The following is a 15,324-nucleotide window of genomic DNA, read 5'->3' on the forward strand; positions in this document are numbered from 1 at the left end:
TCGGTGCAACAGCAGGGGTAATTATCCACCCAACACCTTACCTTTAAACGAATTTGCGGTTCAATTCCTGAAATTTTGTGAAGGACAACTTGCAAATTTTCTATAATACGGGATGTTATCTGCTAATTTCCAAGCATTACATAGAGTATGAATTAAATTCAAATATAAATTCACAAATGTGCCTGGACATATTTGGTAGTATCAAAATGGTTCCGATTATCTAATGGATAGTATGGGATTCTGGTGCAGTGGCTTGAAAAGCTTTGTCTGACCTACTTGGTAATTAGGTTATGGAGAATAGAGGGTGAAATGAATGGAAATTCTGGTCATCACAGAGAACCAGGCTCTTGATTAAGTAAACCAACAGAGAAGTCTTAAGAGATGCCCTTCTCATTCATAGAACATAACACCCATTTCTTAAGCAATCCTCTACTCATACTCAACTACCTTGACATTTATTCAAACTTTCTAAAAACAAGTACTCAGTTATTGACTAATTCAAGAAACACAACAGATTGTGGTGAATATCTTAGGTGCAGTAAAAAGTGCACATTATTTACTCAGAAAAGGCAAGTAATCCACATTGCTTGCATTCTCATCAGGAACATGATGGAATGCATTCTTGCTTGCTCAATAATCTAACTTTCCAGAAGACATCAATTATTCATATGTTGTAGAATTTTAGCCCTAAGTTTGTGGAGATAAAGAAATTTACAGGAAAAAGAACAACTATAGCACATTGGCGGAATTACAATACGTCCGATTACTGGAGATGTACTAACAAAAAGCAGCAAAACTGACAGCCCATTGATAAACATACATCAATGGGAAAAATAACTTCTGCGGAAGCCAAGATCAACCACCAAGCACCCTCTAACAGACTAAAATCTATGCCCGAGTGCTGCAAGGTAGAGTACAGTAGCACCATCAAACACAGCAGTGAAGTTTAAATGACGTCCCAAGAAATTCAACTATGGGCATAAAGGACATTTAGCTCAAAGCTCTTGTTTCAATATGATGTCATTGATCCCTATTAGGGACTTTGGCTGGTAATGCTCATCAGTATCTACCTCTTCAATTTCCTGGAGATTCAGAAATCAGACAATTCATAAGAGAACTCATAAAAATCTGAATTTTTTTACTATATTTAGATAGAGCAATCTGGTGCAGGCAAAAAATATAACGAAGAAAGGGAGGACAATGCTTAGCAAAAAAGGTATAAATAACGTCAAAATTCCATTAGAGATGACATGTATATACAGCAATTTGCATGTTAAATACACATGAAAAAAGTACAAATATGTAGGACATCATCAATTCAAACACTTGGCACCTAATGCCAACATCTTAGATTTATTGATCCAAAGAAAAAAGTACAAATTAAACTCATGCTAGGTGAAATAACTATATATTCATGGGAGAAAGTGTACTTATATTCGTGAAAGAAAATGTAAGTCATGTTAGCTATTAAAAATATATGTAAATGTCAGGAAGACGAATCTTGGACTGAATACAGCATTTAAATTACCTGTACAACATCCTCCCCTTTAATAACTCGTCCAAGCACAACAATCTTGTCATTCAAGTCAGGAATGGGTGCTGTGGTAATAAAGATATCAAATCCTTCACTATTCAATTTAGCCTTTGTTGTTCCAAACATAAATGCCTCATGCTTTGGGCTGCATAATCAGGTATCAAAAGACAGATAAGAAACAAAAAAACACAAGACAAGTATAGCAAATGTAATAGTGAGCAAGCACCACAATCTGATTTTTTGTAGGCAAAAGGAGAAAAATTAAGATAGATTAGCAGACAGTTAGATAACCTTATAGCAAGTTGGCCATGGGCTTTTCCCTTCACTATCCAATCTTCTGCAGCTCCAAGTCCTTGAGAATCACCTCCTTGAATTACATAGTTCTTAATTACATGTTGAAAGGGCATCCCTCGAAAATGTCCCTTTTGACTGCCATAAGATTTGTTTGTTTGTCAGATTAATGCTAAAAGAGGCATGAGAGAAGAGAATAGTAAAACAGAAAGTTACAAGTCACCAAACCTTTTCCAATAATTGAACTATACGAAAAAATATATGTTCAACCTGTGTCACTTCTAAACTTAAAGTTTACTATTCAAGCACATGCACCTTATTATGTAACTGAATTCCATCCATTAAATCATCCATATCAGTCATGAGGCCTTACTAGAAATATTTGCATTTCCTTATTTCCTACCACCAACTTGAAATACCAACAGTTGGACACAAGGATCTTCACCAGAATTGCATGCCATTCATTTGTGGGATTTTGTCTTACTGGAATCCATCTCTCTGTTTTTCTTTTTATTTAACAGTGTCAGAGAAATCTCATATCGGTTAAGGACAAGGTAACATAAGGCATATTGGGAAGTATAAACAGCAACAAAAATCTGCATAGGATGAGTTAATGTGTTCTTGAGATTGTATTGGGAGATCTACTAGAGATGGTGAAAGGCTTAGAGAAGGTTTATATTTCTGAGACCTCGGATATTATTGGAATAGCACCACACAACTCTTAATGAAGTGATGAATGAGGATTAACAGAGCCAGCTCATGGTAACTATGACAAGGCAAAATTATTACGGTAACTAAGAGTAGTATCCTTTTTCTCCTTTTTCATCTTATTCCTTTTCCTGCACTGATCATTATTTTGCACTTATGCATAATTTTGCCAGACAATACCAACTTTCCCGAGGGAACTGTCTGCTGTGTTGGCAAAGCAACCAAGAGCATCATTTTGAGATTTATGGCCTTCAAACATTGATTACGTAATAAAAATCTGATTGAAAAACATGATTGAAAAGCTCTGAAAAAAGTTCTATAAGTACCAATATGAGGCCCAGTTGGACATAGCAACACCAGATACAAAAGGAAGAGTAACAAAAACATATAATCTAAAGGTTTTTGCATTAGCTTATGTACTCACCACAACTCAATGAATTTACCCACAACTTCAGGGGAAGCATCCTTGAAAAGTTCCATTGTTATTGAACCTTTGGCAGTCTCCAAAATCTATAGCAAAAAAGTAGTTAAACAAAAAAATGCTTTATGAACATTAAAGATGTATTTAGGGCTGTCAAAAATAATCGAGCCAGCTCGAGTTGGCTTGCTAAAATTCGATCAAGCTCAGTTCCAAATTGAGCCGGTTCAAGCTTGATTAGCTTAACAAGGCTCAAAATTAATTTCAAGCTAAGCTTGATCATAAGCTAGCTCAATCAAATTCAGCTAGATAAAGCTCGAAAATAATAATTTAATATTTAAAAATTAGATAATATATGATGCATAAAATTAATATGAACCTTTAGATCAAAGATCTAAAGGCTCATAATATTACTTACTCTGGGGCAATATTTCTTAACCATGTTATGATTGCAATAGAAGGAAATATTTATCCAGGTGTACATTAGATCACTTTTTTTACTATTTACTAGTTTAGATTTTTGTAATCTCTATGTTTTTGTAGTTCAAACTACATGCATATAGATTGTTGAATCAAGTCTAATTGAAGCTTGATTTAGTTCAAGGCTTCAAGCCCAAATCAAACTTGATCTAGGCTCAATTTAGGCTTGAATCTTTAGTATAATTGATTGGTTCGTTTAGGCTCAAGTTTGAAATTGGTTCTAAATTGAAATTGAATTAATTTGAGCTTGACTCTGAATTCAAGCTCAAAATTAATTCCGAATCAAGCTTGACCAAAGCTCGGCTTAATTACACCCCCAAATGTATATTTATCTAATTGTAACAAAATAGAAAATCAGATATTAATGATAACAACACAAAAGCATTAAGCAGTGCAAATCTTATACATGCATGGAATAAGCGACTTGGGTAAAAACATCCTGATATATTTTACAAATTTATAATAATAGGGCAGGTATTACACTGAGAAACAACATATAGTACTATATCTAGCACATTGAGAGTTGAGAACTCGTCCTTATTCATTGTTCTTTTCATCATGTTTCTACTTCTAGCATATAAGACTACATCCAATAAAAAGCTATTTCACTCATCATGCATATCCATTATATTGCCACTGTGGCACATATGTCAAAATCTAAAAAGAAACTTATCATGAAATAGTCATTTTGATTAATCATAATATCATATTCTGAGCAATTAAACAAGTGTAAAATACGTTATCAACAAAAAAGAAACCCAGATTGCATATTAATGAAATCCACAAGCTACATAGAAGAAAATATACGTATACAAACTTACAGCATAACTAGGTAAATTGAGCTTGCTTGACCCCCCAGATGTTTCTGATTGCTGTGACACATGAAAATACAACAAAAGGAATATGTAAACAATACCAAACTGGACTTGATATTGAACTATTAAATAAAAATTAGTGGCAAACTAAAACAGAAAGGAATATTCAACCAGGACAGTACTATACATTTTACTGCTTTCTAAATTAAATATGCAATGCATGTCATAGTGGGATAATAATCAGAAAATGATAGTGCACTGGAAGATTCCGATGATGTACCTCAAAATTAGGCAAGTCTGTCCTTAGTTGATTGCTTGACCTAAAATAAAAGCTGGTAAGCTCTCATTGCCCAAATTAATATTATACTATGTAAAAAAAATAATGAATCGGTAAAAGGTATGTAAACTAACTTTAAAACTGCATATTTATAAACAGGAATCGCAAACTAACTTTAAAGCATAATAAAGTGTGCAGCAATAACAGATACTAAATTACTAACCTACGGTGCCAGTGCCTGTATGTGGCATACAAAGATAAAACAGCCAAGATGATAACAATGTTCCAAGTGATGATAGTGGTAAGACTAATTCGAGTTGGCCCTTTCCTCCTTTTGCTTTGAATAAGCAAAGCCTGCGGTTTAATTCGTGCCATGTTGTCTTCCGCCTAACAATGACTTACGAAGGTTTCTCTGTCCGAAATTGCCAAATGAAAATCATATGATTAGGAGTTTGTCTGGTTCAAGAATATTGCAGTATTGCTAAATAATAATAACTTGTACAGTAGTTCCAAGAAAAGAGAGAAAAGAAAGGAGCATTCTAAAATATATTTACAGTTTACATGATTTCAAAAGTCAGACAGGATAGGGAACAGCGACTGTATATTTGAAGTTTAGCAAGAGTCCCAGCAAAAAAAAAAAAAGAGAGAGTGGATTACACTATATTCAGTAAAAAGTTAGGCTTTTCAGGGTCATATCTACTATTCAACCTTTAGCTAATAAGAAGCACACGAACAATGATAATCTCATGATAGTAAGCTTCAAATACACTCAACGGTAGAATCATTAAGACAGCAGAATAACAAAACAAGAGGAAACAAATACAGATCTTCTTTGCATATCAAACTACAAGAGACTGTTGTTCTCAAATCCATGTATCAAGTCATCCAATACATATACAACTTAGATTTCACCTGCGAAGCAAAGATAGGCGAGATCTAGATGCCATCAGAATGGTAGAGACCAAATCGGCACAGAACTTAGAGATTACCTCGTTCTTTGACCTAGATGTAGAGCCTTCACGGGCAAGAAAACAAGAATGAGACGACGGACGGCGCGGCCTTGAAGGCCAACGCGAGAGAGATCGCGCGAGAAACGAGACTGGGACAATAGGTCACCACGCGATCGACACTCGAGAATCTAGAAATGGGGAAGAGAACCCAAAAAAGGACTTCTTAACCAGAATAGAAGCCCTAACACGAGTCTATATTGATGAACTGCAAGTATAGATGAAATTAATGCAAGTACTTAGAATTTTCTATGTAACGGAAATTATAACTGCAAAAATAATCTGGTCTAATTTGACTACTTCCACCTTTTTGTATACACCATCTTATTTATTTATTTATTTATTTTGTGACATATTAACTTTCTTTTTAATTAACTATTTACTTACTTTTTTGGTTAAAAAATATCAAGTAAAAGAGAAGGTTAGGGTAAAATGGTCATTTAGAAAAAAAATTCCCTAATATCGAATAAACATTAAATCCAATAGTCTAACTAATACAAACTATATTTTTTATTTATAATACTTATATCTTAACTAATATTTTACAGTTATATTATTCGAGACATTGTTAGGTACCCACTGACAGCATTATTTGAAAAGTATATGAGAGATTGTACTTTTTCCTTCGAGAGGAGAGGAAAATTTTAGCAGTCAGAATTGGGTTGGAATGTGTTATTATATATATTAAAGTCAGAAAGCTTCTTAGAAAAATAGGTTGATATGAACCGACTATAGATAGGCATTGTATAGAGTGGTCAAGTTGGTATGGACATCAAGGATTGTATTGGATAATCGTCTAAGAATATTACAGGAGAAGATATATAACTTAGATGAGATTGTATTTTTAACGCTGTTTGTATCTAAATGGGTTCTAGTTATAAGAATAATCTAATTTGTATTAATGGAAATTTGTACATCTTGCCCTTTATCTCTTTTGAAGGATAGATTGTAATTTTTTTTATTTTTCAGCGCATTAATATCAAAAGTAATTTTATTTTATTTTATATTATAACTTCTTATTATATAATATAAGGAGTTATATTATAATATTTGTATTCTGTATTCTAGAATATAAATATTATTCATCAAAATTATATCTTATCACACACTAATTTAATTATTAATTTATTCTTGATATCTATCTTGTTAACATGCTTGATATCAAATCAAAGATATTCATACATATTAATTTTATAAAAAAAATTTATTCTATTTTTTTACTTTAGATTACATCAAAGATAGTTATTATACCTTATTTTAAAATATAAGTGAATATAAAAATAATTATTTTAAGAATAAATAAAATTGACCTTATTAAACTGGCCTAAAAAATAAATTAAAAAATAAAATGATCAATTAATATTTTACATTAATGCCATCAAGGGGTGAGAGAGGGCGGATGTAAAAGGGACAATAGTTCTTAGTATAGTTATCTATTTTCTGCTTCTAAATAGTATTAATTATCTCGTCATTATACGTGCGAGAAGCGAACATCTAGAATATGAAAGGGCGCGCCATGACCAAATTAATTTCCAATTCATGTAGTGACAACTGGACGCGTGTAACATTTCGGACCACCTCTGTAGCCCTCGGCATTTGGATAGGAGAGAGAGGAAAAGGGGGAGTTAGATCCTCTGCAAGCCCGAGTGCAGCAACTGGGTAATATGGCGGATTGGAATTTGGAAATGGAAGAGAAGACCAACGACTGCAGAAAATTCCTGCGTCTGGGGATGATGCAGAAAACCCAATCCTAAGTAAAAGGACGATAATATCGGGGTCAGAGAACCCGCCATAAACTCACCCAGTCTAAATTTCCACCAATGGCCACGGCATTTCTCAATAGCTTTTGCAACAACTCCAGCGACGCTAATCGAAGCACCACCCCAACCAGGGCCAAGGAGCCACCGCCCGGTCGGGAACCTCGCCTCCTCAAAGCGGGCGCTTCTTCCAAGCAAAACAATGCCTCCATCGCCCGGACCCTCCTCTCCTGTGTCGAAGCGGGGCGCATGGAGGACGCCCTCAACCTATTCGAGAAAACGACCAAACCAGACACATTTCTTTGGAACCTAATGATAAGAGGCTACACGAAAGCGGAGTCCTACAACGAGGTCCTCGATTTCTACGACCGCATGCAAGCTGCAGGCGTGAGAGCCGACAACTTCACTTTCCCCTTCGTGATCAAATCTTGCACCGGCTTGGGTTCCTGGGACGAAGGATCAAAAGCCCATGGAAGGCTGATTAAGTTGGGATTGGATTCGGATCTCTTCGTCTGCAACTCTCTTATTGCAATGTATGCGAAACTTGGGCTGATAGATGATGCTGAGAAGATGTTCGACGAAACGTCAGGAAAGGACAATGTTTCATGGAATTCACTGATCGATGGCTATGTTTCAAATGGGAAAGGACAGAGAGCTTTAGTGTGCTTCAAGGACTTACTGGGAGTTCCAGGCATGAACCATGATAAGTTTGGGATTTTGGGTGCTCTCACAGCTTGTTCTATGGAGTTGCTCTGCATGCAAGGGAAGCAAATCCACTGCCATGTGATAAGGCGAGGGCTTGAGACAGATATCAGAATAGCTACTTCGATTATTCATATGTACTGCAAATGCGGAGACATGGTTTCTGCAGAGAGAGTGTTTGCGACTATGTCTTTGAGAAATGTTGTGACTTGGAATTCTCTACTTGGTGGGTATGCTTTGAGCAATCAATCTGAAAATGCATTCGCTTGCTTGATCAAAATGCAAGTGGAGGAGACAGACCCTAATGAAGTCACTTTGCTGAATCTACTCCCTGCTTGTGCTCAAACAAAGAGCATAACTCATGGGAAGACCATCCATGGCCTGGCTATTAGGAAAGGATTCCTCCCTCATCTGGTTCTTGAGACTGCTTTGACTGATATGTATGGGAAATGTGGGGAAATGAAATCTGCAGAGCTCTTATTCAATCAGATGGATGGGAAGAGCTTGGTATCATGGAATGCCATGATTGCGGCTTACATACAGAATGAGAAGTACAGAGAAGCATTGGAATTGTTTGACAATTTACTGAGTGAGCATCTAGAACCAGATGTCTTCACTATCTCATGCATAATACCTGCATATGTTGAGCTAGAATCACTAAGACATGGAAAGCAAATACACAGCTTTATTCTGAGGTCAGGCTATGGGAGCAACACTGTGGTCCTGAACTCCATAATTTATATGTACTCACGGTGCGGTGATTTAAAGACCTCAAGAGAGGTATTCGACAGAATGATGTGTAAGGATATCATTTCTTGGAACACCATTATTATGGGATATGGGATTCATGGGCATGGGGAGACTGCGCTTGAGATGTTCTTTGCTATGAAGGATAATGGACTGGAACCAAATGAGAGTACCTTCGTATCGGTATTGACTGCTTGCAGTGTATCTGGCTTGGCAGATGAAGGTTGGATGTGCTTCAACTCTATGCAACAAGAATATCACATCACTCCTCAAATTGAGCACTATGGATGCATTGTTGATATACTAGGCCGCAGTGGAGACCTAAAAAAGACAGTCGAGTTTATAGAGAATATGCCACTGGTTCCAACAGCAAGGATATGGGGCTCTCTATTAACTGCAAGCAGAAACAGCAATAACATAGAACTAGCAGAGTTTGCAGCAGAACATATATTTGCACTGGAACATGATAATACTGGCTGCTATGTAATACTTTGCAGTTTGTATGCTGATGCTGGGAGGTGGGAGGATGTGGATAGGATGAGATCTCTAATGAAGGAAGAAGGCGTGAGAAAGACAACAGCTAGGAGCCTAGTTGAGCTTCATGGAAATACATGCAGTTTTATTAATGGGGACATGTCGCAATTTCAAAGTCATACTATTCATGAAGTGTCTGATATTCTATCAAGAAAGATAGGAGAAACTGCTTATGATCCAGAAATTGTGTTTAACCCAATTGATATTGCAGCAAAGAAAGCAAATATGGCTAATAGACATAGTGTAAGGCTCGCAGTTGTTTTCGGGCTGATATCCTCCACAATTGGAACACCTATCCTTGTCAGGAAGAATGTGAGAATATGCAATCGATGCCACCACGCTTTAAAATTGATATCTAAATGTACAAGACGAGAGATCATTGTTGGTGATGCAAGTATTTATCATCACTTCCAGGATGGTTCTTGTTGTTGTGGTGATTACTGGTGATTCTGTTAGTACTTAGTGAAAGCATGATGATACGAAGACAGAAGTTACATTCAGACTATCTGTAACTTGGCGTCATTCTGGAAAAATTATAATCCTAATATTGATACACATTTTCAAGCCAAAAGTGAAAAGAAAAGTCCCACTGACATAGTGAAGACTACATGATTATTAAAATGAGAGCATGCAAATTGTGATATTTCTATATCTTTTCTAGCCTGACAGTTTTGGTGTTCTGCTTGAGAAATAACATGTAAACATGGAAGGAATAGTGGCCCCTTTTCTCAAAGTCATTAGACACCAATTAGGGAGCCTTTTAATTTGTAATTTCAAAAAAGGAAAATGTAAAGGAGGTATTCAAGGATGAAATTTACATAATAGGCTGCTTAAAATTGTACAGTGATGATGAGAATAAGTGCATTCAAAAAATTCTCTCAAAACAACAATCTGAAATTTTATGCTGCCCATATCTCCAGTATTAAGATGCTAGAAGGCATACTCTGAAACTTACATATATCTGCCGAGTTACACTTCATTCTGAACCATACATCATGACCAAATCAAATGTTATACACCAGAAGGGTGAATATATAGTTATGTCATCACTACTGACAAATATGTTACTCATTGATATGTCATCACTACCGACAAATATGTCCAGTGCAAATAGAATTTCGAAAACAATCAGTCAAATAGTGCCAAAGGTGAAAACTGTCTCTTTTATTCCTAAGAGGGAAAATTAGAGGCACCAAGAAACTACAAGCATGGTGCTGAACAGTGAAGGATCTTTAAGGTACTGTAACAAACTAACAACGACAAATTCTCCTGGAAAATAAGAGGCATTGGATAAAATCCCTGAATTTTATCTAGCTAGATTCGCCCCAGGCAGATGAAAACTTCTTCTTCTTAAAGCACTCTTCCTTCAGTTGATCCACAGTTGCTAGGACAGTTTGATTGATATGGGAAAATATTATAATTCAACCACTAACATCTTTTGTCATCGAGAACATTCTGTATTCATAGCTGCACTAGTATCATTTGCTATACTTATCATCAAAGTTAGCAGCAGGATTAGCATTGCAATCTTGCTTCAGTAATCCCCACCCTTATATCCATGAATTATCTAAGTTATTCATAGAAATATTGATCATATTATTAGAACTAAGTATCAATTTGACTCCCCGACATCCAAAAGTTAAAAACTGATACTGATAGCCATCTTACTTTTGCAACTCTAGATAAACTATCGATGCATTTAAAATTATTCGAATGTTACAAAAGTACAAGCCTTATCTCAGATCAGGGAAACACAAGGTATATAGAACAAGAGAGAATTCAAGAAGATCTCACCAGAACCAATCTCTCGGCGTCATCTGGCAATTTTTTTCTTTTTATCTGCCACCTCTGGTCCGGTCCTGGGCCTCGGCCTCCGCCATCTTCTTGCTCGCCTCGACGAGCTTATCGACAGCCTTTTCCACGGCGTCTCGCCCACCAATTAGGAGGCGGGTGACGACCTCGGGATCGCGCTCGAACCGGGCCTCCTCGAACTCGCGCCGGGCGTTGTCCCGGAGCACGTCGCGCCACGGCACGCCACGGGCGTCCGGCCACGTGAAGAACCGCGTCGCGCGGAGGATGTCGCGGTAGAGACCCAGGACTTCGCGCCGCGTGCTCGTCAGCCGCCGCCGCACCGCGATCTCGTCGTCCTCGTCGTCGGCGGTGTGCTTCTTCTTGTCCTTGACGAGGTGGCGATCGAGGAGCTCGTCGATAGTGTCGGGGCCCTCGTGGAGGGATCGGAGAGGGGTTTTGGAGGAAGAGAAGAGGGATAGAGAACGAATTGGTCGAGAGAGGGAGCGAGAAGCCATGGCTCGTCCCCTCTTTAGGTTTCTCCGGGATGGAGATTTCAAAGAGTTGCCTAAAGGGGCAGGGCTCGAACAGACTCCACGGGTTGGCCCAAAAAAGCTTGGAGCCCAAACCTTTTAAACCGAAGCCCTCTTTTATACATAACACCGGCAAAGAAACAAGAGAGGAAAGAACCATTACATAACATAACATAGTAAGTACTAAGTCAACATTATACCAATTACTTGAAACGTTTCTTAGATTCACATCTCACCGCGATGGATGCATCACATAAACATATACTGTCAGGAGGGTCTTAAAATCAACTTTCAATTGTATAGTGTGCAATGCCAGCCAAAGCTGCCAAAGAGACAAAAAAATACATGGCATAGCAAAGGAATTAGTGACAGTGCGTTAAGCAACTGCTACCATCCTCAGCTGTTTATAAAAAAATTCCAGTGTCTTTGAAATATTGGGGACTAACTCTCACATAACCAACTAACCAAGAGATAACTGGTCAGAAAGAATATATAGAGTCGCAATTGTACTTCACTAACTGTGACCCATCATATCAAGCATCTCATCAAGTTCTTTCAGTCTCTGCAATCCTTCGCTAATCAAAAACCGTATCTTCTGCTTATCATCCAAGTGCTGATTCCTCTCAATTTCATTTCTTATGCTCTGTCTCAACTCGCCTGCGCATATCGACTATAGATCAGAAACAGCATCTGGAGTTACCAATGAAACCAAAAGGAGTTGAAAGAATTTACCGCGAGCATTAGTAGGTGCTCGGCGAGCAGTTCTTAATGCCTGTCTATAGAGCTTCAGTACACGTGCGCGCAGGATGAAAGCTTGCAAATCCATGTATTGAGCCATAGCTGATTTCCTGTAAAGGAGTCAAGCATATCATTGCACTCTGGTTGGTGATTGAAGGAATAATGCATATCAGCATGAGCTCTACTTGTCTACATAATGGAACACTCGGCCACCAATGTTTTTTCTTCTTCCAGAGGATAAATGCAGTTCAATAATATACTGCATTTAAATATCTTGTATCTAAGATGATCACTTAGAGCATACTCCATCTGCTAGATTTTCTATCTAAAATAAGGAAGCGTCTAAAAAGGAGGTCATATAAAAAGTAGAAAGATAGAATCAAGAAAGGAAGTCCAAAATTAACATAGTAGAGCGATGCTGGCAAGTAAATTGTACAAGTTCAGCATTGACCAAACATGAGATCTTCCCTGAGACTTAGGCATCCCAATTCAAAGATCTATTTGATCTCGGTAGGCTAGGAATCCTTCCGAGGTGATCATTAAAGGTGCCATTCAATGGTAAAAAGATTCACTAACAAACAAAATGCTTGAATTCCGTTGTCTCCAACAGACTCATATATATAAGGAATTTATTGTTATGGTAATAGATGTGGCAAAAGGAGACTAACTGCATCTACAAATACAGGTGGTGTAAGATCATCACTGTAGATCCAAATAGACAAAAGGAAGCAAAATATAGAAAAAAAGGAAGAAAAAAAGAATTTCATCAAATCTTAATGGCTATGAAATCTACCTATTAACAGAACAAGGAGATGCCTGTTCCACTGAATTTATATAGCAAATCACTTGACCAGCTAATATACCAACTACTTGCCACAAGATACACAGCCGTCCAAAAATAGTCGTGGTTAAATACTTGATTATCATTATTGTTGACATGAGATATACCAGAGCTGCTTTCACAATTTGTGATCTTTTTTACTATCCTGGAGAACAAACTTTATGACAAATACTTACCATTTAGTAATCCATTTCCTCTGTGAAGTACAACCACAAATTTAATTGGTACTTATGAGGAGGCCTCCATTTTAATCTTTTCGTCAGTAATAAAGAGGTCTCAACAAAGCTCATGAAGCTATACAACCAATACAATGCATCACAGATCTTATTAAGAGAATTCTTTACCAGAAAGGAAAAGGATCTTACTAAAGAGACAGGAAAATTCTGAATTTAGTATATAGAAGCAGACGTCTTGTACTAAGATTACGGCAGAACTCTAACTGAAGCAAATCAACAAACAACTGGTGTGCGGACAACCAAAAAGAATAGACTGGGTCACGGAAAAGATTTAGCAGTTCCAAATAGCAAATTACTGCAGTTTGATAAGTAAACAAGACGTGCAAGTGTTAAGCGTACCTTAGCTAAGACGTTGAATAAAAAATCATCGAACTCCGTAACGGACTTAGTCTCTAAGTTCGAGAATATTGACAACGCCATTACGCCAACGTCTCTAATTTTATTTGCTGTGACGGTGCCCTGGTTAGGTTTACATATCGCCCCTTCATTATTAGTATTATTATAAAAAAGGACGTCCACTTTCTAAGTTTTGATGTATTTTTGCAAATAGACGCCCACTTAAACTAAGCTAATGCTGCTAACCCCAACTAATCATTACGATTGGGCCTGACATTTTTAATAGGCCCAAGATGTATAGAACTTTTTGCTTATTGTCTCTTATCACAGTATATACGATTGCGAACAACAAATAGCACTACCAGATAAAAGACTAAATTGATTGAATTGCTTTACAAACATAGATTAGAGATCAAGTTAAGCCATTTTAACTATGGCCATGTCTTCTAATCACATACAAGAAAAACCCTAATAAAACCTACTAACAAACTGTACAGATGCAAACCAAAACCATGCCAATGCCATCCATCCACACAGTAAACAGCAAGAGGAAGGCTCTCAACTCTCAACTGTCAGCTCTCCTCAGGAATTGTTTGCAAAGCAGGCTGCCATTCTCCAAGCTGACACCTTTCACTCTCTCCCTTCTCTCTATGCCTCCTCTGGATGACATGCAGCAGCTCCTCCAAAGATTTTGGAGCTGCCACTTGATGACGAGCTGCAACATTCCTCTCCCTTTCGCCGCCAATGGATGCCACCATCTTCTTCAGCTCTCTCTTGCTCACCACAATCTTCACCCTCAGCACTCCATTCTCTTCTTCCCGCGAGATCACCCGCGCTCCGTGGAGCTTCTCCATGGCCTCCATGGCTGTTTGCTGCTTCCTCTGCCTCTTGAGGAAGAACCATCTCCCCATGGCTAACTTCAAGTGATCACCTTCCGATACCTTTAAGACTATACATATATAGGAACGGATTAAGAGTAAACAAATTGGAGGAGTGGCCTCCTCTCACATGGTCCTCCTTGATGGAGAATCTTTGGAGGCTAACATGCCTACTTGTCCACGTAAAGAAAATGTATGAGACCTCATTAGATTCTAGCAATCCATAACCCCATCAAATCCAAGTGTCTATATATAATTAGAAAAACTAAGACTAGTTATGCTGATCAATTACGCTAAATTAGTGGCAAACTTAACATCCTAAGTAGTCGTAATGATCTCAAATTAGGGTCCCAGTTTTGGGCTATCCTTAATTTAGTGAGATGTAACATGGGGATGTGTGATTGTGGGAGATTAATATTCTAATTTCTTTGGGTCCACACGTAAACTAATGCTTGAGATTGCCGACTTCTACACATGGGAGAAGCGATTTCTGCGGAGAGGCACCAACCGAAATAATGGGAATCCAAAACGCGCCATGAAAGGCCACAGCACATGAGGCTGTCCGCGAATCGGAGTAGCGTATTTTAAAACAAGGCAAATCATAAGTCTATTTGATATGAAAATTAATTACAAAGCATGTAGGGTGTTATTTGAAAGTTTCCATATACTAAATGTAAATTTATTGGGCTTCGATTAGCGCACCA

The 15,324-nt window shown here is 37.6% G+C and overlaps 4 protein-coding genes across 5 annotated transcripts; 1 reads left to right on the forward strand and 3 right to left on the reverse strand.

Annotated features, from left to right (window-relative positions):
* Positions 1 to 515: 515 nt before the first annotated feature.
* On the reverse strand, positions 516 to 5,736 carry LOC140763949 (peptidyl-prolyl cis-trans isomerase CYP21-4). The gene is made up of 8 exons (XM_073102340.1): positions 5,513 to 5,736; positions 4,747 to 4,935; positions 4,527 to 4,566; positions 4,253 to 4,303; positions 2,958 to 3,043; positions 1,826 to 1,963; positions 1,529 to 1,679; positions 516 to 1,082 (listed from the first exon to the last, which is right to left on the reverse strand). Exons 2-8 carry the CDS (start codon positions 4,896 to 4,898, stop codon positions 996 to 998), a joined length of 705 nt encoding a protein of 234 aa, XP_072958441.1. The 5' UTR covers positions 4,899 to 4,935; positions 5,513 to 5,736; the 3' UTR covers positions 516 to 995.
* A 1,271-nt stretch (positions 5,737 to 7,007) lies between these two features.
* LOC140763161 (pentatricopeptide repeat-containing protein At4g35130, chloroplastic) lies at positions 7,008 to 11,101 on the forward strand. The gene has a single exon (XM_073101228.1). The coding sequence runs from the start codon at positions 7,351 to 7,353 to the stop codon at positions 9,715 to 9,717; it is 2,367 nt and encodes a 788-aa protein (XP_072957329.1). The 5' UTR covers positions 7,008 to 7,350; the 3' UTR covers positions 9,718 to 11,101.
* Positions 8,918 to 11,680, reverse strand: LOC140763162 (uncharacterized). 2 transcript variants are annotated; one of them, XM_073101230.1, is made up of 2 exons: positions 11,065 to 11,680; positions 8,918 to 9,057 (listed from the first exon to the last, which is right to left on the reverse strand). In XM_073101230.1, exon 1 carries the CDS (start codon positions 11,574 to 11,576, stop codon positions 11,106 to 11,108), a length of 471 nt encoding a protein of 156 aa, XP_072957331.1. In that variant the 5' UTR covers positions 11,577 to 11,680; the 3' UTR covers positions 8,918 to 9,057; positions 11,065 to 11,105. The 2 variants fall into 2 exon arrangements, with proteins under 2 accessions (XP_072957331.1, XP_072957332.1); XM_073101231.1 differs by having other exon boundaries at positions 8,991 to 9,130.
* A 103-nt stretch (positions 11,681 to 11,783) lies between these two features.
* LOC140763163 (uncharacterized) lies at positions 11,784 to 13,878 on the reverse strand. The gene is made up of 3 exons (XM_073101232.1): positions 13,746 to 13,878; positions 12,324 to 12,439; positions 11,784 to 12,248 (listed from the first exon to the last, which is right to left on the reverse strand). Exons 2-3 carry the CDS (start codon positions 12,427 to 12,429, stop codon positions 12,106 to 12,108), a joined length of 249 nt encoding a protein of 82 aa, XP_072957333.1. The 5' UTR covers positions 12,430 to 12,439; positions 13,746 to 13,878; the 3' UTR covers positions 11,784 to 12,105.
* Positions 13,879 to 15,324: the final 1,446 nt, after the last annotated feature.

Source organism: Typha angustifolia, chromosome 7 (genome assembly GCF_048772165.1).
Source record: "Typha angustifolia cultivar Huaian chromosome 7, ASM4877216v1, whole genome shotgun sequence".
Taxonomy (NCBI): Eukaryota; Viridiplantae; Streptophyta; class Magnoliopsida; order Poales; family Typhaceae; genus Typha; species Typha angustifolia.

Coding starts and splice junctions, on each gene's coding strand:
- LOC140763161 (XM_073101228.1), top strand. CDS start 7,351: ATGGCCACGGCATTTCTCAATAGCTTTTGCAACAACTCCAGCGACGCT.
- LOC140763162 (XM_073101230.1), bottom strand. CDS start 11,576: ATGGCTTCTCGCTCCCTCTCTCGACCAATTCGTTCTCTATCCCTCTTC.
- LOC140763163 (XM_073101232.1), bottom strand. CDS start 12,429: ATGGCTCAATACATGGATTTGCAAGCTTTCATCCTGCGCGCACGTGTA. Junction 12,249..12,323: donor AGCACCTACTAATGCTCGCG/GTAAATTCTTTC, acceptor CGATATGCGCAG/GCGAGTTGAGACAGAGCATA.
- LOC140763949 (XM_073102340.1), bottom strand. CDS start 4,898: ATGGCACGAATTAAACCGCAGGCTTTGCTTATTCAAAGCAAAAGGAGG. Junction 4,304..4,526: donor CAGACTTGCCTAATTTTGAG/GTACATCATCGG, acceptor CATGTGTCACAG/CAATCAGAAACATCTGGGGG. Junction 1,964..2,957: donor GGTAAATTCATTGAGTTGTG/GTGAGTACATAA, acceptor ATCTTATGGCAG/TCAAAAGGGACATTTTCGAG.